The sequence below is a fragment of the Prunus mume genome, linkage group LG7 (assembly GCF_029339155.1).
Source record: "Prunus mume cultivar Tortuosa linkage group LG7, ASM2933915v1, whole genome shotgun sequence".
NCBI lineage: Eukaryota > Viridiplantae > Streptophyta > Magnoliopsida > Rosales > Rosaceae > Prunus > Prunus mume.
In genome coordinates, this window is record NC_142704.1 from 9,106,747 (window position 1) to 9,129,993 (window position 23,247).

Sequence of the window (23,247 nt, forward strand, 5' to 3'; positions counted from 1 at the left end):
GGTGGAGGGATGGTGGGAACAATAGAGTTGATGTAGTGGTTGGTTCCGAGGGATCCAGAGATTATTTGGGAAACTAAAACATCATCAGGTACAATTATAAACCTTGATAATATATTCATCCCTTAGACAACAACCTTCTTGTGGTGTGGTCTGCCAGTGGAAACGAACTCGTCAGGAAAAGAAAACGAACTCGGGTGAAATCTCCACTGAAACAAAGGAAGAATTGGCATTGCAGGCCCCCCAGGATTTCATGTCAACTGAGGGAATGGCATGACGGGACCCTCTTCAGATGTTCAACATGAAAATTGAAACTGCAGCTCAAAAGTTTGATTTTGAAACCTCTCCAACTTTTAACAAGACAAAACATAACCACAGTGGACTAGATAGCTAGCTATCAACTAAAAATATATAATCCAACCTATTAAAGATGAAACAGAGTCCTCTGTTTGTAGCCCCTCTTACTGGCTATGAGCAAAATCATATACTGTAGAGCCCCTCCCATTGAACTATATATGGTGTGTGCATGCTCTTTCATGTTTGTGAAATTAATCTTGTGGACACCAACAGTCAAGGACCAAAAATTGATTTGAGATCTATCTTCTTGTCCATTTTTCTCACAAGATTCAACCTTTATATTTTCGCGACTATGTGAAATTATTTGTGATATCATTAGAAGATGCATTTAAAATAGGTGATGCAACACTTTGAGAGAAACTAATAACATGGTTGCAAAATTCAAACACGAACGTATATGCTCCTATTGGGTTTGATCAAATTCCCAATAATTTGAATTGCTGGTTAGGTTTTGATCAATCCTCGCAAATTTCATAGGATGGCCCAATTTGGAAATTTCAAACTTGATTTATTAATAAAGTTAAAAAGGAATAAAATAAAAGAACTTAAAGTTAAAAAGAAAAGTGGAAAAGAAACCCCAAAAAATAAAAATAAAACAAAGTGTGGGAAGTCCAAACCAAAGTACAAAGACCCATTTATGACCAAAAAAAAGTACAAAGACCCATCGGAACACAGATTTTCTGTTATTTTTATACAGTGGGTTGGATCAGTTCCCGCTTTCTGGGTTTCAGAGAGACGGAGAGACGATGGAGGTTGCTGATGGTGTTGACTCTGAGAGCAAAATTCAGCAGAGGAGAATGAGGAGGGTGGGATTGTTATACGACGAGAGGATGTGTAAGCACTCTACACCCGACGGTGGTCAACATCCAGAAAACCCTGATCGAATTAAGGTCATCTGGAACAAGCTCCAAGCAGCTGCCATTCCTCAGAGGTACAGTACTGACATATATGCGTACATATATATGCGTGTTTGGCGGCTGAGAAAATAAAAAGAGCAAGGGAAATTGAAAGAAAGAATGAAGTTTTACATGTCTTTGTAATATCTAGTGTTCATTTAGCTCATCAAGTTCAGTAATTTTTATAGGCTGCTGCTTCTACTGCTGTGTGTGAATTAGCAGAGAAATAATCTCATTTTTCTAGACTCTAGTATTTGGTGCTTAAATGCAATCATATTGGTTGGAATTTAAGGGAAAATAATCCTGAAAGATTTTCGAGGTTGACATTTTTTGTCTTTGCGGTGTCTGGGATATAATAGAAAATGGGGTTTGAGCATAATTAAATTGTGTTATGGATGTGTGTGCATACAAATATATGAATACATACATATATTGATACATATATGTCGTGGGAAAGATATTGCTTGGTTGGCCGTTTGTTGAAACCAATTCTGAGTTCTATTGGATGCTTATCCTTTCTCAGGTGTGTTATTTTGGGTGCCAAAGAAGCAGAAGACAAACATATCTTGTCAGTTCACTCCAAAAACCATGTTAATCTGATTAAGAATATAAGCTCCAAACAGTTTGATTCACGACGAAATCGGGTTGCATCAAAATTTAATTCCATATATTTCAATGAAGGATCATCTGAAGCAGCTTATCTTGCTGCGGGCTCTACCATAGAGGTAATTCGTGTGAGGAGTACACCTCCATAAGGTTTCTAATAAGTGCATTGATAACAATTTATGCTTGTTTAGCTAGACCACATCTTTTGTCTGTTCTTTCTTAAAAATTAAAAACTGAGCATCTAAGAAACAGCTCTGGTTTGCATATTTTATTTTCATTGCCTTGACTAATTAAAACATGCAAAAAATATTATAGGACTTTTGTGTCGTTTAACTTTTGGGCCTGAATTTTGAATTTGTTTGAAGGGACAAGTAGAATTTCCTTATACTATGAAAACAAATACATGAAAATGTTGATTTCTGCATTTATATTTGATTGTGTCTTCTTCTGAACTTCTGGGTAAAGGCTTTTCCCCCCCTCATTTGGTTTATGCATTGTGTAAATATGAATTCAACCCATGATTTGCAATTTCAGAATCTGTTACAAATGAAGCTACTTCCGCATGTTTCATCTAAGTGTATGTTTCCTACAAATACACTTATGTGTTATACTTCATATTAATGTATCCTAACTATGGGTGTTCACTTAAATAGGTAACTGAAAGAGTTGCCAAAGGAGAACTGGATTCTGCCGTGGCTATCATAAGGCCTCCAGGACATCATGCTGAACAAGATGAAGCAATGGGATTTTGTCTGTACAACAATGTAGCCATTGCAGCACGTTTCCTTTTAGATGAAAAAGTAAGACTTGCCTTATAGTTATTCAACAGTTAGAAATTTTAGACCTTGTAGTTTCCTTTTCTTATTTTTTGCTTTCTAGAACATGGAATAATAATTTTAAAAATTCAACTCTGCTTTCCACTTTTATTAAGTTGTCACCTGAGGACATCATGTTCATACTTGACAGCCAGAATTGGGCATTAACAAAATTTTAATCGTTGATTGGGACGTGCATCATGGTAATGGTACTCAAAAGATGTTCTGGAAGGATCCTCGTGTTTTGTTCTTCTCTGTTCATAGGTATGCCAGAATTTTGAACTGATACTCATTCTTTTGCTTGATCATTTAAGCTTATGAAGTTAGATTTCTTCATGTAGTGCTGTTAAGATCTGCTGCATGACATTCCTTTGTTGTTTTCTTGAATTAGAAGTTGCTATCAAGAGGATTTTAACGCTTCCAAGGATTCTGTGACATAACAATTTCTGACTTTTGCATTCTATCGAAAGTTTTTATCATTGGAGCTTTTAGATTGTAACTTGTTTGGTTGACTTATGTCACATAAGATCAAAGTTCTTAGTTATGATGATGTATGAAGCTGTGCATTTTTCAGGCATGAGTTTGGAAGCTTTTATCCAGCTACTGATGATGGTTTCTATACTATGATTGGAGAAGGACCAGGAGCAGGATACAACATTAATGTCCCTTGGGAAAATGGTCGGTGTGGGGATGCAGACTATTTTGCAGTTTGGGACCATATTTTGGTTCTTGTTGCCAAGGAATTTAATCCTGACTTAATTATAGTCTCTGCAGGATTTGATGCAGGTTGGTGGATTAACCATTTCTGATGAACATAGTTTTCCTTATACCTTCTGTTTTTCTGACTAGTAGAGGTTTGTAATTTGTTCAGTTGTGAAGATATCAAATAGTATTTCATAAAAGAAACTTACTCAACTCAAGAGTAGTCATCTCATAAAAATTTAAATACCATCTCAACATGATTTTTTTCTTCTTCTAATGGGAAGGGGGACGGGGTGTTGTTATGAAGCTATGTATTATCACTAATTATCCCAATTTCAGTAGTTGTTAATTTTGTTTCATTTTTATCATTTGGAGAGGGCCACTTTTAAAATCAATGCAGTGGAAAGAATGCAATCTTCTGAAGAAAGTTGCTGGGAAGTTAAGATATTTATTTCTTCTATATGTAACTCTTTAAGTATCATAATTTTTTTTTTCAAATGAATTTGCTTGAAACAGCTGCTGGTGATCCTCTAGGGGGTTGTCGTGTCACGCCATATGGATACGCAGTTATGTTGAAGAAGGTCGTTTTTACAGTTTAATGTTATTTCTCTTTTCTCATTAATCTGGCCTTGATTATTTCATCATGTTTGAAATATTTTGAATTTGTGATGCCGTTTTTTCCCCTTTTCCTCTCTAGCTTCCTATTACTGTTGGGCTTGTCTCTCCAGTTCAATAAATTCCCTGCAATTTGGTTTGGAGTGATTCTTTGGGTAATTTTTAGATGCTGTTGTGATTATATTACTTTTAATGTCCTTCAGTTGATGGATTTTGCCCATGGTAAAATCGTGTTGGCTTTAGAAGGAGGATACAATCTTGAGTCTGTGGCAAATTCAGTTCTTGCTTGTGTTGAAGTTCTGCTAGAGGGCGACCCTATTCATGGGTCTTCAGAGGCATATCCATTTGAATCTACATGGAGTGTGATACAAGCGGTAAAATGACGTGGTACCTTTTTGGGTTATTATTTATCCTTTTCTTCCTCCTGTTCTTTCTAGCTTATTATTATTTATCGTGAGTCATTGGTAATATGCTTCGAAGTTCTTTGTTTCTCTAATGCATATGTATCTTCTTTCCAGGTTCGCCAGAAACTAAGTTCTTTCTGGCCATCACTTGCAGATGAATTACCAGAGAAGCTAACCAATAAAAAAGCGCCTCCAGCTGCTGTACGTTTCCTTTTCTCTCATCAGTACTTTTTTTTTATTGCTTCTGATGTTGAGTAGTCAATACTTCTATTCAAATATTTGATTATTTCCCAAAAAGCTTTTATTAAACAACTTAGGAACGGACTTCTCTCTCTTCTTTCGATACTTGGTAGCTATTTCTTTTGTTCCCCACAAATATTGCTAAGATATTTGTTTTGCCATTCTAGTATATTCTGACCTCAAGCTCTGATTCTGAAGAGGAGGACTACGAAGCTCCAAATGCCATATCGAAACATCTTGAGGAGGTTCTTCAGGATGTTATAGAGCCCCTTTCAAAGTTGAAAATTAACGAAAGTATTCAGGGTAAATTGATGACTCAGTTTCAGTAAATGCTTTTAATGTTTGTTTTAGTTCATACGATAGCTGTTAACTGAATTCAGATCATGCGGCAAGCAATTCTAACACCTGGAGATCAGAGCTTTCAAAGGTTGATGTCTGGTATGCTACTTTTGGATCAAATCTGTGGTTGAAAAGATTTCTTTGCTATGTTGAAGGTGGACAGGTAATACGCAATTCCAAAAAAAAAAATTCTAATATTTATGTTAAATATGAAACAGATTTTATTAACACCTACTTCTTCCTGTACTTTATTTTTAAACTTCACTTTTTGGTTTTCAATAAAAATCGGTGGCAGTCTTTTAGATGAATAGGAAATGTTACAATGTGGTTACTTCTAAATTCTGATGTCTTGCCCCTCATGTTTTAAAACTACCTTTTCTTTTCATTCTTGTCTCCATCTGCAATATGATTTTCAGGTGGAAGGTATGAAAAAGCCATATCTTGGTTCGGGGGATAAAACTCCGCCAAAGGAGATTATGTGGAAGACTTTCCCTCATCGCTTATTCTTTGGTCGTGAATTTACACATACATGGGGACCTGGAGGGGTTGCATTCCTTAATCCTAAAAGCAACATCCAGGATAAGACTTATATGTGCCTGTATAGAATTACGTATGTTTTCTTGTGACTCAACTCTGTCCTATTGTTTATCTTTTGCTTTCTGTGGATTTCAATTTCTGTTCAAGCATGGCACTTTAAAAATTGGATTTTCCACTTGCCTGAATCCAATGGAGTTGTGTTTTATACTCATTTGTTCTCTCACAGGCTCGAGCAGTTCAATGATGTACTGGTTCAGGAAAATGTTGCAAGTTTTGCCACCAGCTCTCCTTTGTTTGACTTGGCTGCTTTCAACTCAGTCACAAGTGAAGAGCCTCATTCTCTTCAGGTTCACTCAGAGTTAAAGGTATCTGAATTTGTTATGCTTTAGTGTTTTAAAATGCATTAAGCATATTCCTGTTTGTTAAACTTACTGTGTGGATGTGGTCGGTTTTGTTTCAGAGGTGTTGGTACGGAAATCTCGTCTACTTGGGCAAGGAGAGTAATATTCCGATACTGACTATGACGTATGCATCAAAGCTTGCCATTTTTGTCTTCTCTTTGATTTTTCTTTTGTCTTTTTCTTGAGGCTTGTTGATTTAATTGTGAACTCTGTATGAATTGTAAAGAACTCAATCCTTTTGATTTTTAAATTAATAATATGCAGGTGTACACAATCAGACATGGAGGGCTTCAAATCTGGAGAGCTTGCCGTGTGTGCTCCGGCCAAAAATTATGCCAACTCAATAGTGAGAGGCCTGGTGGAAGGCAAACAGCTCTCACAGGAGGCGGCTATGGCTTACATACAAGAAGCTTCTACTAAACCATTGTGATGGAAACTTTTCATCCTTGCAGTATTTGTAAATCTAGCATAGTAGAATTATTCCTGATGCTGGAAACATCAATTTATGGTCTCCTGGAGGCCAAGCTTGCAATCTAGTTGACATGTTCTATTCTTCGATATTGATACGGTAGATATTACCTTGAAACGGATCATATTGGTGTTGCTCTGCCTTCCAAGCAGATTATCAAATTATGATTATCATTTCTTTATTAGTAACTTGGGACAGATGTATATTTCTTATGGGAGTTTCAAAGCTGTCCATGGTTCCCATAAAGACAAATAGTTGCCATTGATGATAATTCTGGTGCCCTCTTTGTATGCTTTATGAAGAACACAGATCAAGACATACTCCTTCACAGCAGAATAAGTGTTGGACAAGAGGAATTGAGCAAGGACTTGGCGATAACCTTCCATGTCGTGATGAGAGATGTAGAGAGATGGGGTACTACACCCGTGACAGCAAAGTTCTTTTCCAAGAACCTGACCTATATATTACCAGTAGCCATAAAGAACCATAAAAGTAAAAATAATTCAGAGGCTGCCAAATGATCTTGCATAGAGTCCCTTTTTTGACACACATTAGTTTTTATTAGTTGTACAGGTAGATTTTGATTCTGTCTTGAGTTAGAAGAACTATCAAGTCTGCTGCACCCTTGTACAGTAAGAAACCATAAACGTGAAAAAATCAGTAACATTAAGAATAAAAGGACTTAAGATAAAGAGGAGTTGAGTGGCTATGAGTTTTAAGTGTGTAATGCTTGCTCATAAATCTATGGAACCTCGAACATAGTAGAGAAACAAGGCCACTCTGTTTAATTTCTACATTATGAAAAGTTCTTTGTGCCATCGTCATTCTTCCCGTGAATGCAATACTCATATTTATTATTGAATAATTCAATTTCGAAACAAAAAAAAACATGTAGGAATAAGGTCACTAAACATCAAAACATCAAATTATGAGACTCCAAACCCAACTTGGCCTTTTTTGCAGCTTCTTAAATTTTGCAACAATCATTTAGTTCTCAATTTTGCCGTGTTAGGTTGCATTGGTGAATCACAGTTTATTGCAGTGTGGTGAAACAGATTGCCAGAAGTATTTTAGGAGAAGCAAACCAAACCTGTGTCTCGAAACAGAAAGAAAAGCATCATGACTGATAAAAGTGACAGGGCTGGGTTTTTGCAGCGATATTTAGAGTTATAGCAAAGGTTTCTCACTTTGACGAAAATAAGTTTTAAAAGTTTTAGCGACAAAAAAAAAACCGCCGCCAAAAACTGATCAGCGTTGCTAATAAATTGTTATCGACGGCACTGAAAACCGTCGCTAAAAATAACCAAATGAGGTTCGTTAACCTCTGATGCTATTCAAACGTACATATTCAATAAATCCTTTCCAACCTCTGTATCGGTATTCCATTTGACAGTAAAATGTTTTTTCGTCCAAATTATTACTAGGATACATGATACAATGCCCCAATCCATTCAACAATGGGGAATGGATTGGGAAAAAAGTTTTTTATGCGGCACTCTTGACAGAGGAATTCCACAGCCATGATAAGAGTTCAACATTCCCTGTGAACCTCCAGTCATCCATATGCCTCTTCATTGCTTCCCGCCAGCCTTTGTACCTAAAAGTTCACAAAATTAAATGGAACATCACAAAAATATTTGCTATCATGTCCAACATCCATTTAATGGGGAACAGAACTATTGAAAATTTTAAAATGCGACATCCATATTAGAATAAATGGGTAAAACGAAAATTACTACATAAAATTTCCCTCCCCGTCTTGGGGAACATGTTCAAATGTCAGTGTGGAATACCAATCATATTACTAAAGCTAAATGGTTGCAATTGATTCTGGTGCCTTTACAACCCCCTCCTTTAAATGCTTTGTACAGAGCTAAAGATCTATGCACACACTCTCTTCTACGACAGAATACAGAATTAGGGAGAGGAATTGGACAAGGACCTGATCTATTAATAATTACCATAGAGAACCATGACAAAGCAGAGGCTGCCAAAAGATCTTGCACACAACACTACTCTCCTTGAACACTAAGCTTATGGATACAGTTCTAAAATTTCTAGCATTGTGTTATAACTATAAAGTCTATTGCCCACTCCGCACCATAAAAAAAAACATCAACTTGAAAGGATTGAACAGCATTTCAAATGCATCCAATAAAAATTTCAAACCTTCCAACCACAGCATTTTGCAAGATAAACCAGTCTTCGAAATTATGCCAATTATAAAGATTTATAAATAAATGTTCCAAAATTTTCTCAACATACAAGTTGCAATCCGACAATTTCATTCCTTTTTCTGCAGACATAGTTGAATTCACAAAAAATTATGAACAAAACCAAAAGATTGCTTGGGATACATGCCCTTTGCGAATAAAAGAGAATCCCTAAATCTGTACCACCCATTTAGATTACCAAAAAGAATGGGGTGCTTCCTGCAGAGACCTTTGACTATTTCTATAACTTATGAAAATGAAAGAATGCTCACAAATAAAGAATTGTCGCCGATCAGCAACTACAATACTCTTCTATGGTTGATAATTTAATCACATCAAGCATTCAGCAACTGTTCCCCTCATCACTTCAGCTTAGCATGTCCAGTATCACCCAAATGCTTATGTAACTTGTTTCTGTCATGACAAAACCATCCAAATCCAACTAATTAATATCTACAGCAGCCAAGTATGGTTGACAGTCAGATGTCAAGGCAGAGCAACCAGAAGTGGAATAATGCATTGCATCAGAAGAGACATAATTAATTACCTTGTGTCAAACTCCTCTCCGCATGTGTCACACAGATTGCTAGAATTCTTTGATGCTGCCTGATTTGGGAAACAGAATGAAGCAAGAATTAACAGCAATTAATAATATTAATACGCACCAACATCCATTATGTGGGAAACTAAGAGACCTAATTTTGGCTAAATCAAGCACCTGGAACGTGACACCTAAGAAAAATCTTTGTATAATAGATTCAGAAACTAAGTGTTGTGTCTAGTCCTCGCTAGTTTAACTTAAAAACAATGAGCAACCGTCACTCAGATAAGAAGCTTTTTTCAAGTTCCATCTAAGCACATCGTCGTACATCCAGTTCTAAACCAGGGGTAGAAGATAGTAGCAACAAAAAATGGTAAGGGAAAAAGTATTATCTTAATCTTCTTTGAATTCATACAGAATATCTCTAATCGTCGTTTTTGTTACCTAAGTGCATCAGCAACTGCAGATTGAACAATTGAAAACAAGGAACATACCATACAAGCAGTTAGGAATCAATCTGAGATGTATATCTTCACATTATAGTCTGCTTATCATAAGTTCGGTTATAAAGCAACAACATTACCTTAGGCTTCCTCCCTCTAGATGAGTTCTTTGATTTGCTGTTTGCCTCTTTCTTATCAACGGGTTGGCTTGAGCTCTTTTTCTTTCTTGCTAACTGATCATCCCCTTTATCATTACTCTCTTTTTTTACAAAAGAATGAGATGCGGATTCTTCTATATGTGAATTATCATGTTCATTAAGCTCCTCACCCCGATCACTATTAATTTCACTTCTACCAACCTTTTTAGTTTCTCCACTACTCTTCTTACTCCTATCTTTCCTCGCTCCTCCTTTCCTTCTTGTACTCTTCCGGTTATCATATTCCATAAACTCTACCTCATTGTCATCATTCTCCGCATGAATATCAGTCACGAAGGAATCCTCTTGTTCAACCCTCAAAGCTGCATTTTTCCTACTGTTTCGGCCAGCCAACATTGCTTCCAGAACACCCATCTCATCTTCACCATCATCTCCATCCAATCCAACTGCCTCATCAACCTTTTCCCTCTCATTTTCATCACCAACTTCATAAAACTTATCCTCCCTATCACTCACTCCTACCCCATTTTCCTCCTCCCCAATCTTCAACCCTTCCCTAATCCCCTCACCTAATTCATCAGTATCAACCCCATCAATATCATCCACCTCACCCCTTTCTTCAACCTCTCCTTCCAAAATCTCTTGAGCATCAAACTCTTCATCCCCAATTGACTCCCTAAACTCTGCAACCTTATCGCGGTGCTTCTTCGACTGCTCGTGATTCTTCCACTGCTTCTCACTCTTAAACTTCTTCCCACATACGACACAATACAATTCCTTCCTCCTCCTCTCCTCCTCCTCTTCCTCCATTTCCTCAACCCCATTTCCTCCTTCCTCTTCCTCAACCACTTTCGCCCACTCCGGCTCCTCATACGCCATAGCTCTCTCCAATTTCTCCTTCTCCAACTTCTTCTTCTTTTCTCTCTCTTCTTCCCTCTTCCTCTCCCTCTCCTCCTCCCTCTTCACCATCATATCCATCACCCTCTTGTCCCTCTTCTTCACAAATTCTGCCAAACCCCGCACCGTGTCGTTGTACTCTCTCTTCGCCTTCTTCCTCAGCTTCTTGTTATCCTCCTCCATCAGCCTCCTCACCTTCCGGTTCGGGCCGCTCATCACATCATACTGGTCCACCCAGAAAAAGTCCATCACCGTACAAAAGCCCAACCAGTAGTTATAAAACGCCGTCACCTGCGCGTAGGGACTTTCCAAATTCCCCATAGCCGGAGCTTCACGCACCGTGTCTAACCCTAACCCTAATTTACGTACGTAGCTGAGCTCGTTGGCGTAAATTTTATTGAAAACATCGGCGTAGACCTTGTAGAATCCGCGACCGGAGTCGGAGTAGCCGGAGAATACGGTGGTGGAGAAGAAGGAGAAGAGGTTGGGGATGACCGAGTCCGGGACCGAGTTGGCCGAGTTGGGATCGGCGAAGAGGATTTGGGAGCGGTGAGAGTCGTACCAGGCTCGCTCTTTAGGGTCGGAGAGAACCTCGTAGGCCTGGCTCAGCTCCTGGAACTGAGCCGTGGCTTGGGCCTGGGACAAGCCGGATTGGACGAGCTTGTCCGGGTGGCGCTGCAGAGCGAGCTTCTTGTAAGCCGAGCGGATCTCATCGGGTGAGCAGTCGCGTGCGAGACCTAAGACCTCGTAGTGGCACCGCCTCTCCGACGATGCCATGTTTGATCGATGATGTTCCTCTTCACTTGTTTACCCAATTGTTCGGATTTGACAGCTAAATTTAATATTTAATTATGGGTTTTAAGGGGGGTACTTGTGTCTTTATGTCCTGGAAGCAAACTTACGTCTGTAGACCTAATTTAATAAAAATAAAATTAAAATATACAAAGACGACCCAATAAACTTGGATTTGGAAGAAATGGGCCAGCAGACCCACGTTTTCAATCAACACTTACTGGCCCAAGACGAAATAGCAGAGGAGTGACACCGAAAAGAAAAAAACAGTTTACTCGGTTCTTTTTCCTACTTTGACTAGTCTTTTCTTAAAAGAGGCTTTTGAAACAAATAATTAATCATAATAAAATGGTAAAACAAAATAATTAAAGTAGTTAATCAATTTTTGACAAACATGTCAATTATGTTTAGTTACACAGAGCTCATTCTACTCTAGATTTAGGCCAACAATCAAGGGAGGAAAACTTAATTGCAACGGGGATAATACTGTTTTGTTTTCCTCAATTAATAATGTTGGTCTTTCTCCAACCAAGGGTCTATTGTTAACAGACGAGAGGAAGAATTGTAAGACAAAATTTGGCAGGGTTTTATCCTAGCATTTGATGCAATTACAAGCAAATTGATATCGGCCTCCATATAAAACTTTAATTTTGGTAATCTGACTATAACTTGATTCATCAAATGCAAAGAATTTAGTGGGTAAAGTGGCCATGTGTCTTTATATATCTTTAAAGATTGTATGTTAAAACTATTCTCAATTAATAAGAGATTTAAGAATAATGTTAGGGACTAAATTTGAGTCCCAAACTATGTGATATGTGCCATGTCATAAAGGGTAACCAATTCCAACTTGTATTATGATTTAGTTTATTTCTTGTAGAAAAATAAATAAATTAAGACCTGTAGTTAGCCATAAACAATCATCTTCGAGGCTTGTTGCTCCAATTTTGTTCTGCTTCACCATTGCATTGCTTTACCGACTGTTGCATGGTCTTGCCAACTGTTGCGCTACCTTGCCCCACCGTGACCATATCAAATTCTTTTAACGGGTTTATTGGTCATGAATCAAGATGAACCAAGATACCTTGAAATTGAAGTGACAACCTCTCGAGAGCATTCGTTAAAAGATACGTTCTAATGTTATTAGTAGTGTTTTATCTAGAACTTTAAGTTAATGAAGTGTTATTGTTAGCATTATGCATTCCTCTGTTATTGTGACTCGTGAGGAGCTATCTTTAATCTAGTTATCGTCGTTATTGTGCTACAATGAACCACTAAACCACGATCAAAATTTATCGATCATAACCATATTAAAATATATAAAAAATCCATTAAAAGAATTAGCCATGGTTACCATTGATATAGTGCAACATAACATGCAACGGCCGAAAAGACAACACATCAGTCAACAAGCCTTGGTGATGGTTGAATGACAATACGACAAGAAGTTTGATGTTTGGCTAGTTTCAATACTTTGATTAATTATGTTTTAATCTTTTTAATTTTTGTTCATAAAAAAAATTATCATCATATAAGTTGGAATTAGTTAATTAAATATTTATAACATGTGACGTGTCACATTATTTGAGACTCAAACTTAGTGTACAAATTGGTGGTCCCTAACATTATTTATAGTGCAACTTTAGTTTCATCCTTCTTTCAATTTAATCAATCAACAAATTATTAGTTATATTTTAGAGTGTTTTAGTCCAATTGGATGACAAACAACAACTTAAATTCGGTGCAGGGAAGTAAAGCAAACATTTACTTGAAAGCTTAAAGAAAAAGACACTGTTTTTTGCGCAGATGTGACAGTGAGGCTTATTGCGGCGATTTTCCACCTTTGGCGACAACATATATGCCCTTTTATGTAAAAAAAGTCTTTAGTTGCGTATAAAACCGCGGCTAAAACTTTTCGGGCGTTGCTATTGATTTCTTTCTCCACAGACGTAAAATTCGTCGCTAAAAGTTGGCGAATGCTAAAACCATTTCCCCATGCAAAGCAGGTCATTTTGGGACACACGCTTCTACAGTACAAAATCTCCTTTTATTCTCTATATTTATGTACACGTACTATTAAAATTCTCAGCAACATCATTCCTTGGAATGCATGAAAATGCCCCTATATGTTCGACAAACTATATTGGATGGGAACAAATGATCGGTTCATGTTTCTCACGCTGCCCCTTGTAAAGGCGATCCCTTTTTCTCTACCGACATGCTAGCAACATCTTGGGAGTTAGGATTGCTCAATCCTTCATTGAAGCGGTCTCTGAGAAATTCCACAGCCATAAATGTAAGAGCTGAAGCTGGAATATACCATGTAATCCTGGGGATGCTACCTCTGAACATCCCACGTGCACCTTCAACCATCCATATGCTACGAATTGCATCCAACCAGCCATTATACCTAAAGTTCACAAAAACATTAGATGGAGTAATAGAACCGTAGACGAATCCTAGACAGAAACGTGAGGTCCATATCAAATATACCAGGTCTAAACTGACAACAACTTTCCTCCCCATCTTGGGCGAGCATGTTGAAACCTCAGTTTGAAATAATAACAGTCAACACAAACTTTACCGAAGTGTATTTTCTGACTATTGCCCATCAATTGGTCCCCAAGATTTTAAATACTTATATGGCAATGAGTGAATTAATAAAACAGCTACATAGTTGTAAGAGTAAAACAGCTACACAGTTGTAAGAACCCCTCGATGATTATATGTAGGACAAAAGGTGTTTTGTGCATGTGCACCTATATGATCACTGTTCACATACAAAAAGCCTTGGTCAGGTAACATTAAGTACACTAACAACACATTATACTGCATGTGATACTTGCAACAAAAGTAAGTCTTTCACTGACAACAGAGAGTCGTTTGAAAATAATGAATAAAATAACCACAAAACAGAACTGATACCTCAAGGTTGATCCCTGTATTTGCAATCTTGTTTTGACCACATCCAAGGGAGTGGTAAGATATGCACTAAACCCTGAAAATTTCAATGCCAAGGACAAATTACGCCACAGGATATAATAACTTCAACCTGCACCAAGTTGTAGGACAAAGTATAAGCAAGGCACATACCACCAGCCAATCCTCCTAGTATGAGTCCTTCAACAGAACTATTAATACGGAAATTTGGATCGCGTATGTAATTTTGCTTCCCATACTCTGTCAAATCTTTCAAGCCTTCATAAAACACAACCTGCGATAGAACAGATGAACTCATAATTTTGAAACAAAACTATTCTTCTAGAAATAAGAACCAGAGCTAATTAAGAAAAGAGAAACAAAATAATGACAACTAAATAATTTAGAGGCCAAAGGGCTAACTGCCTATGATCAAAAGATAGTATGTCTGAATTTTCCGTTTTGGGACAAAATAAAACAATAAACTAGTACAGGGGAACGTGTGTTAAGAAGTCACGACCTTATTTGAGTAATTTTGTTTATTATGAGTTGCAACCCTATTTACAAAGCAACTGATTTTAATGAGAAAAGTTAAGGCTGAGACATACAAACTATCGCCGTCCAACGTACCATTAGACCAGCAAAAGGCACATCCCTTGCGAGTGTGGACCAGTACCTGCCAAATGAAAGAACAAATGAATCCACACTTTTTTTTTTGTCGAAAAATGCATCCACACTTAGGAAAGAACATTATGGTCATAATTCATGTGTGCATATGCTATGTATGCCTGACATGTGGCTTTCTGTCAGTATTGTGTGCGGGTGCATGGATGGATGGGGATGGGCAAGCAACAGCCTTTAGTAATTTACAGTGAACTATTGGACTCATGCTGAAACTGAATTGCATGTAGTAAAACCTCAAGCCAAACTATTCTTTTTTATTTCTATTTTCTTATGAGAAACGCATAATTATTAATGAAAAAAGTGGTACAAGGAGGATGAACGAGATGTCCATCTAAAATCCTGTTGACATCCTCAATCCCAAATACAAATTACAATCGAACCAAACTGACTATTTGGAAAACACAGACCAATTGACCTAAAGAGGCCAACAGTCTTCAAGACTCTTAATTTCCTGATCCCCTTCACAATGAAAATAGAGAGAAGAGGGAAGGAGGAATAGGGAACACAACATGAAAAAATCAAACCTTTAAAGATTAGAGAGTTTTATTTTGAGATATACCCTGCATATAATCCTTTCAGCCCCTGTTCCTTCAATATTGAGCAGCCAGCCTGGAACATCCCAGTATAATAACCATACATTTGGAGACTAGGCTTCATAGAGAGATTATCTTTCATCATGACAGAACTCCAAGAAGTCAGTGTGCCTTGAACCTGCATGCGTTGCTTCATCACTTCACATGGAACATATACAAAAGAACCAAGTGTATCTCCTGAAATACATAAAGAAAAGGAAAACATGACTTTTGAGTCCCCTGAGGCACATGATGGCTGAAGAGTCCACACTAATTCATGTTGGTAATACTAACACTGATAGCCTACATGGGCCTCCATACTTAACAGCATACAAAAATTATTGGCTGCTGGAAGCCAACTAAATATCTATGCATACAATGCACCAGGACAAACAACAATGTCCAGATATAGAAAAGAGCACTCAGAGATCAAGTTATAGTACATTCGAGAACTCACCAGAATAACTATATTCAGTGTATGGAGCACACAAGGGTTTTTCCTGGTGCATTTTTTAGGTAATAAACAACAGAAACACTGCATGGTTACAGTAAGTCGAAAGAGTTTATAAATTCAGGATAACAAGGTCAAGCATATATAAAATATGCTTAAGAGAAATTGGCCAACATAAACAAAATGAACCATCAAGAACTTCTTAGCGTGTCAGAAATCTGAATGGCATTGCTAATCCTTTGTCCAGTAACTCAAAAATCAACATTCAATGAAACTCAAGAGCGTCCTAGAAACAAGCTATCATCAAATTCCTCCATTAATAACTCCAAATGTCATAAAGCTACACATAATCTGAAGTTCTAAAGACATTAAAATTTAATTTGGACATATTCACAATAACTGCATCTCAAGAGACTCAAAAGGCATCAGCATGAATGAGATTAAGTTTTGAGAGCTGCAGAACAACTTACCAACAGCTCCGGCAATGAAATGTGCCCAATGTCCCCCAAGGCTTGGATGTGATTCTTCAATCCACTTTTTGGTTGACTCTATAACACCAAAATATGTTGCTCCAGTTGCAAGAGAACCAGTGACACCAGGAGCTATACCCCTATAAAAGCCTACAGAATTTATTAGTTAAGAAGAACTAAATGCTCCGAGAATGCCCCAGCATTAAACCAAAAGAGAAATGAATCCTTGGTTCAGAGTCCAATATTTATGATTAAATGAATGGTTGCTTATAGTTTTACGATATATATATATATATATATATATGCAAATATCACCAATCTTTTTACATGTGGAAAAAGGTAGTGTAAACAGGTTACATGCTACACAAACAGGACAAAGACGCAAACTAAAAAACTGCATCAGAAAGGAAAATGAATTACCCCTTAATCCATCAGCAATCCAGACTGCTCGTACCATCTGCAGTATGCTCTTTGGGTTCTGCGGGTATGAAATAAATTACTAATAATTATTGCATTTTCAAGCTAAGTTATAGAAAGACTTTAGCAAGAAGATAAAATGCCACATCCAATACTCGAAATCAATTTTCTTACATACATATTATATCAAATTCAAAGTCATTAATATGATAACATTTTGAGCATTTCCCATTCCATTAGCCATGGATTTTACATCTATAACATCTTTACTCTATGATTATACCTTACTTGCGGTAAGCATAGCTTGGCTCTGGATACGCGTCTTTACGGTGTCAACTGGATGCATCATTCCTTCCCCAAATGCTCCAGCGATAGCTCCCCACAGAAACTCCTTCATTACTACATTAACAGATTAATAAATCAATTACAACCTTCCCACAAGTCATACATGTTCTACAATTGTGCTATGGAAAACATTGCAAAAGGATACCCAGACATATTTTGTATACACATTGTTATATATTATACATCCCCTAAATATAAAAAACCTTTGATTTCTTTTCTTTCCCAACAATATTTGTTCATAAAGCAACAATTTTGTTTTCAGCTGCTTCAAATTCCAAACACGTATTGTTAAACCTATCATTAAAAATCGATGTATTGTTGCATTTAGAAGATTTTATGTTTTAATTTAACTGTATATATATATATATATATATTATGTCTGATGTCATGTTAGCCGGTTGATGACTTCCAACTATATGCTTTTCATTTTAATTCTCACTGTTTCTGTGCCATAAGATCCGTTCTAATCCAAAAAATCGAAGCGAGAAGATAGCGAAAAGGAAGGCTTACCAAAGAAGTGTTTCTGAGTTGTATCGCTCGAAGTGGAGCTCTGTATCGCCATTGAAATGTCACTCTCTATCTCACTGGTTAGGGTTTATGGGTTTTTTTCTTCTTTTTTCTTCTCCTTTTTGGGTTTTAGCTTAATACAGGGATAGTTGGAAGGTGAAGAAGAACAGGAATAAATAATGTCCTTTCTACCCTACCAGGTTGCAAAGAACAATGAGGGTACTATTGACCTTTCGGCTGTCAAGACAGCTATTCATACGGAGAGGTCTTCTCGATTCGAAGACCAGCTTGTTTGTTTTGATGGGCCGGGTCGGACTGACTGGGCCAGGGCCTGAGTTTTCTTTTGGGGTAGCGGCTACACTCAGGAATAAAATAAAAGCGACGTCGTTTACACCTCTTCCTTGCACATAGTAAAAATTTACCTGGCAGAAATAAGTATCGCAGTACGCATTAGCCGGTAGCAGCGAAGCGAGAGAAAACGCACCTGAGCTCGCAGCTCTTGTTATATAACCATTCGGATCCGAGCATCCAGTTCTAGGGTTTTCAATATCCGATCACCAATCACAAAACAATGGCGATGGCTGCTCTGAGACGAGAGGGGAGGCGTTTCGCCCCTTTGATATCTCCCCATCCGATGGCTGCCATCCGATCCTCCATCGTCCCTGCCGAGTACGTTATCTATCCAAATCCGCTGTTTTTTTTTCTTCTTTTTATTTTGCTTGCATTATGCATTCTTGTTGCCCTCTGTTTGGATTCCGAGAAAGTTGAAGAAATGGACAAAAAAAATTTTAATAGATTTTGGATGTGTATATTGTGATGGCTTTTGTTAAATATATGTATGAAGAAATGAAAGCTCAACCCAAGTTCGGAAGTGGTTCCTTTTGTTTGTAAACAGTGAGAACCATAAAGATTCCTTCACTTTCTCGGTGAAAGAACGGCTAATAATTGAATTGTTCTTAAACTTAAAGTACTGCAAATGTCCGATTTTATGGAGGACTCAAACTATTAATTAACATAAAACGGCTATTAAACTTGGGCGAGTGAATATTATTGATGTTGCTCGGTTTTGCTCTGTTTGGATAGTGCTTTCCAAAGCGTTTGGAAATGAAATCAAGGGCCACAAGGAACTCATGAAACTTGAATGAAATGACACAATACTTTAATGCACGTTAAACACTGAAAACCAAATATAGGGTCTACATTGCTCAATATGCTAAGCTTGAGATAGCCAAGTGAAGCCTTTAGAGGCCAATACTTTGTATTAGTTGGCTCTACGGAGAAGTGGGACATATTAAACCACAAATAAGCAGTCAGCAGTCTTAAAATACAGTGTTTGTCTCCTCCTTTGGATTGAAAATAGTAATACGCCACACAACCCATGTTCCTGTGAAGAGTATTGAGTATAAAATGGATTTTTTCCAGGTAGTATAAGTTTAGGTAGTTACACTTGAACTCTGCATTATTTATTTATCTATTTATTTTAAATATGGAAAATGCTGGATGGAGAACTTAAGCATTCATATATAAATCATTTCAACAGTCAATGGTAATTTTATAAAAGTCATTTTTTATTGCTTGCCATTGTTTTCCTTTTCAGCATTGAAACAACTAAATTATTTGGTTTGGTTGGCAGGGAGCAGGCCCCTTTGGGAGTCCGCTCAATTTCAACTCAAATCGGTAAGAACAATTGTCATGGATTACTTATTATTTTTTCCTCTTTTATGAAATACTCGCGGTTTTTTCTGCTTTTTGGTGAAACATCTGTAGCAAATGGTAATGCAGTTCTTTTGTAATACTTTGTGCATTCAGTTAGAAACCGGATGAAGAGTGTGAAGAATATCCAGAAAATTACAAAGGCAATGAAAATGGTTGCAGCCTCAAAGCTACGAGCAATTCAAGCTAAAGCGGAAAATTCCCGTGGCCTGTGGCAGCCTTTCACAGCACTTCTTGGTGACACTCCCAGTATGTATACTGGCATAATCTTTGCTGTTCAAGTTTATAGGAGTTATTTGGCTCATGTACTTTTTGAGTATTATTCTTCAAGTCAAATCTCACTTGTATTTGACTTGGTCATGGCATTTCAATTTTGTCCTCTATAACCTGTAAAAGTTTAAACTCCATTATTAATTCATTCTCATTGTACCTCCACTCTGTTGATGTTCATTCTTTTAGCTGTAGCTGTTCCACATGTTCTTTATCTTTGACTAGCTTAATGGATAGATTGTTACTCTTGCCAAGTCCTAGCTCAACTGGAAACTGAAAATTACTCTTCTCTTTTTATTTATAATATGTGTGCTTTAAGAAGGTGTATTTCACTCTTTGTTTTCCCTCATTTTGATAAAGAGGTTAGTTTCTATTTATACATATCGATATTTTCTTAAGTTTCTCTCATTGTGTATTTTTATGTTTCCATGCCAGGCGTCCAAGTTAAGAAGGACGTTATTGTTACAATCTCTTCAGACAAAGGTTTATGTGGTGGGATTAACTCTACTTCAGTCAAGATAAGCAAGGCCTTAAACAAATTGAATTCTGGTATTTCTTGGAAGCTCAAAAGCTGGTTGTTAGTCTGATGTCTGCCACGTTTATTTTCTATGCACATTAATCTTTGTTTTCTTTGAAACTGTTGTAGGTCCTGACAAAGAGACAAAGTATGTCATTTTGGGGGAAAAAGCAAAGGCTCAATTGATACGTGACTCAAAGAAGGACATTGTGCTGGTCCTAACTGAGCTGCAGAAGAATCCTTTGAACTACACCCAGGTTAGTGTGTCGTGTTCATAGAAATTTTTTTTTTTCACATTGTGAGTGTGCACCTTCTCTGGTGTTTGCTATTCAAGGCTTTATTATTAAAAGTTTGTTAAAATCCTTTTTTTTGGTTGGGGGTTGGGGAGGGGATGGATGCTTAATCAAGTGCGTCACTCAGGAAAGATTATTTGAGACTTTTAGAGCCATTAAGATCCTCACTAAAGAACCCCAAACACACACACACACACGCGCACCAAACCAATGTGGGAGATTAGCAACATAGTGGGTTTTATTTTATTTTATCTTATTTATATTATCCTTTCTTAATTACGTTTCTTCTCTGACATTTACAGTCGTAGGGGATCCAGCAATAATCTGTTATCATGTCAATCTTTGGTTTTTATTTTAAATGACTTTTATATGTTAGTTCAAATTAGTCTTAAATTGTCAGAGTTCAATGCTCTGTTTTTTATTTTGACCTCAATATTATAACTGGTAACCAAATTTTGATTTTATTTGCCGTTGACACTTTAAATTGCTGAGAGAATACATTTCTTTAACTTGGTCGATGTGCATTAAAGTATTAATTCTCTTTGATGGGTTCTTTTTTCAGGTTTATATTAACTAAGTTATTAATGTGGCAGTTATATATTATATCAGTGATCAAATGTACAAGTTCTTTCCATCATTTTCTGTGTACTTTTTGTCATTTCAGGTATCTGTCCTAGCTGACGACATTTTAAAAAATGTTGAGTTTGATGCTTTGAGAATCATCTTCAACAAGTTCCAATCAGTCGTCGCATTTCTGCCAACAGTGTCTACCGTATTATCTCCGGAGGTAATAAAAATGCTTCAGTTCAATAAATGAACACCTTATCCCTCCTATTCATGTTCTGATGTAATGGGTATTTGATATGATGTTTACGTAGATTGTGGAGAGAGAGGCTGAGTCTGGTGGAAAGCTTGGTGAGCTAGATTCCTATGAGATTGAAGGTGGTGAAACAAAGTCAGAGATACTCCAGAATCTGGCAGAGTTCCAGTTTTCTTGTGTAAGTCCTTCCTTTGAAGTTAGAGACCTCATATTTCATATGTCATGCAGCAGTTGTTGTGTTCAACACGTTGCATAGTTATAGGGTGAACTGTTGATCAAAACACGGACCTAATGGGACACATAACGTCAAAGTGCTTTCATTTAGGCATGTCTTAGGTTTGACACTTTTGAACAAGTTCTTAGTCATCGAGTTACCAGATTTTTTTTATTTGCCAAACAGCAGTGCTGAAGAGAAACCTATTCAACTGTTTACAGTCACTAAGTATTATTGTGACCTACATCATGAAAGGACTTCAGTGTGATTTTGAAATTAAACGCTTGACATATTAAAAATTAAGCATCCATCTTACTATTTGCTTAATTTTCTGATTTTGGTTTTGCCTTAGGAGCTGATGCTCTCTGTGTGTTCCTCAGGGGCAATGCCTCTGTGTTTGTGGTTGTATTTGGGTGCGTATGTATTCCTCAGTGGCAATCCCTCCAAGTTTGTGTGTGTGTATTTGTTCGTGAGGAGCAATGGCAGTGTGACTGGCCAGTGCTCAGTATCAGTCACTCTTTCCTTATTTTTGATCTCCTGGGTACTATTACTTTGGGTCCACGAAAACACTCCAGCAACTGAGAATTAACTCTTTATGGATAATTGTATCCTGTAAATGTCATGTTGTAATAGTTCTGTAGTTCTGTAAATTCTTCTAAAAATGCATTAAGCTTCTGGAGTAAGAATCTTTTTTTCGCAATCCTTTAGTGGCAGCAGTTCTCCCAGCACACCACAAGGGAGAGGTGCCCATTAAATTTGTGTAGGAACCTTTTCTTCTGCAATTCAAAATCTATTACTGAATGTATTTTGTTGCCCTCCATTCATACAAAAGAATTTCATATTTTGGTCAGGTCATGTTCAATGCTGTGTTGGAGAATGCTTGCAGTGAGCAAGGAGCAAGGATGTCTGCCATGGATAGTTCAAGCAGAAATGCTGGAGAGATGCTTGATCGCCTTACACTCACTTATAACAGGTCTCCTCTTCCCCCACCCCTATACACACACACACGCAAATATCCAATTAGGGTAACTTAGTGCACATTTCAGGAAAAGTGTCTTGTCTGGTCTTCTCTGTTTACTATAGAAATTGTCTATTATTTATTTGTTGGTTTATTTTAATATTCTTTTCCACTATGAATGACTGATCTTTGTTGTTTATGTGATTATTTTTTATAGAACTCGTCAAGCATCGATCACCACAGAATTGATTGAGATTATATCAGGAGCATCAGCACTGGAGGGCTAGTAGTTTATCTGATGGTGACGAAATAAAATTGTGTTTTTGAAGTTTAAGATATTACCTTTGTGAGGCATTTGTTATTTCTAATAATTACTCCAGGGTCAAATTCTGGAAACTAAGAAATTATATCAATGATGGTTCAAATTGATGGCTCTGGGATTCCTTTTTCTATATTAAGTTTAGCACTTGAGAAATTCGTCTGAAATGATTGAGGAGTGTATAAATTGTATCAGTTCATTTTGTACCTGATAAAGCTTTGGGATTATTGGGCATCAGCTTTCTCTTCTTCGATGCCATTGTTTGGAGCTCAAAGAGCATTGTTTCTGTATGAAAATAATGTCTTTCTGTAATCGCTGGGTCGAGTTGTCATGTTTGGTTCCATGAATTCATGTTC

At 37.2% G+C, this 23,247-nt stretch overlaps 4 protein-coding genes across 8 annotated transcripts; 2 read left to right on the plus strand and 2 right to left on the minus strand.

Annotated features, from left to right (window-relative positions):
- The first annotated feature begins 933 nt into the window (after window positions 1-933).
- HDA05 (histone deacetylase 5) lies at window positions 934-6,566 on the plus strand. 2 transcript variants are annotated; one of them, XM_008241801.3, is made up of 14 exons: window positions 934-1,285; window positions 1,774-1,975; window positions 2,510-2,656; window positions 2,823-2,935; window positions 3,246-3,457; window positions 3,890-3,954; window positions 4,192-4,362; window positions 4,507-4,593; window positions 4,800-4,935; window positions 5,013-5,134; window positions 5,388-5,581; window positions 5,735-5,873; window positions 5,969-6,033; window positions 6,174-6,566. In XM_008241801.3, the coding sequence occupies exons 1-14, from the start codon at window positions 1,101-1,103 to the stop codon at window positions 6,337-6,339; spliced, it is 2,004 nt and encodes a 667-aa protein (XP_008240023.2). In that variant the 5' UTR covers window positions 934-1,100; the 3' UTR covers window positions 6,340-6,566. The 2 variants fall into 2 exon arrangements, with proteins under 2 accessions (XP_008240023.2, XP_088897242.1); XM_089041116.1 differs by lacking the exons at window positions 934-1,285; window positions 1,774-1,975 and adding an exon at window positions 2,404-2,433.
- A 1,143-nt stretch (window positions 6,567-7,709) lies between these two features.
- On the minus strand, window positions 7,710-11,457 carry LOC103338583 (DNAJ heat shock N-terminal domain-containing protein). 3 transcript variants are annotated; one of them, XR_514597.3, is made up of 4 exons: window positions 9,716-11,456; window positions 9,139-9,197; window positions 8,864-9,005; window positions 7,710-7,975 (listed from the first exon to the last, which is right to left on the minus strand). XR_514597.3 is itself a non-coding variant. In XM_008241800.2 (3 exons), exons 1-3 carry the CDS (start codon window positions 11,405-11,407, stop codon window positions 8,954-8,956), a joined length of 1,803 nt encoding a protein of 600 aa, XP_008240022.2. In that variant the 5' UTR covers window positions 11,408-11,457; the 3' UTR covers window positions 8,590-8,953. The 3 variants fall into 3 exon arrangements, 2 of the variants coding, with proteins under 2 accessions (XP_008240022.2, XP_088897805.1); XM_008241800.2 differs by lacking the exon at window positions 7,710-7,975 and having other exon boundaries at window positions 8,590-9,005; window positions 9,716-11,457; XM_089041679.1 differs by lacking the exon at window positions 7,710-7,975 and having other exon boundaries at window positions 8,590-9,044; window positions 9,716-11,457.
- A 1,990-nt stretch (window positions 11,458-13,447) lies between these two features.
- On the minus strand, window positions 13,448-17,957 carry LOC103338582 (Mitochondrial substrate carrier family protein). 2 transcript variants are annotated; one of them, XM_008241799.3, is made up of 9 exons: window positions 17,791-17,957; window positions 17,219-17,334; window positions 16,939-16,996; window positions 16,519-16,668; window positions 15,585-15,795; window positions 14,972-15,017; window positions 14,516-14,636; window positions 14,348-14,420; window positions 13,448-13,832 (listed from the first exon to the last, which is right to left on the minus strand). In XM_008241799.3, exons 1-9 carry the CDS (start codon window positions 17,840-17,842, stop codon window positions 13,598-13,600), a joined length of 1,062 nt encoding a protein of 353 aa, XP_008240021.1. In that variant the 5' UTR covers window positions 17,843-17,957; the 3' UTR covers window positions 13,448-13,597. The 2 variants fall into 2 exon arrangements, with proteins under 2 accessions (XP_008240021.1, XP_088897247.1); XM_089041121.1 differs by lacking the exon at window positions 17,791-17,957 and having other exon boundaries at window positions 17,224-17,334.
- A 231-nt stretch (window positions 17,958-18,188) lies between these two features.
- Window positions 18,189-23,203, plus strand: ATP3 (gamma subunit of Mt ATP synthase). Its single transcript, XM_008241798.2, has 9 exons — window positions 18,189-18,456; window positions 19,421-19,464; window positions 19,597-19,749; window positions 20,206-20,319; window positions 20,417-20,544; window positions 21,245-21,367; window positions 21,459-21,578; window positions 22,466-22,587; window positions 22,790-23,203. The coding sequence occupies exons 1-9, from the start codon at window positions 18,359-18,361 to the stop codon at window positions 22,857-22,859; spliced, it is 972 nt and encodes a 323-aa protein (XP_008240020.1). The 5' UTR covers window positions 18,189-18,358; the 3' UTR covers window positions 22,860-23,203.
- The last annotated feature ends 44 nt before the right edge of the window (window positions 23,204-23,247 follow it).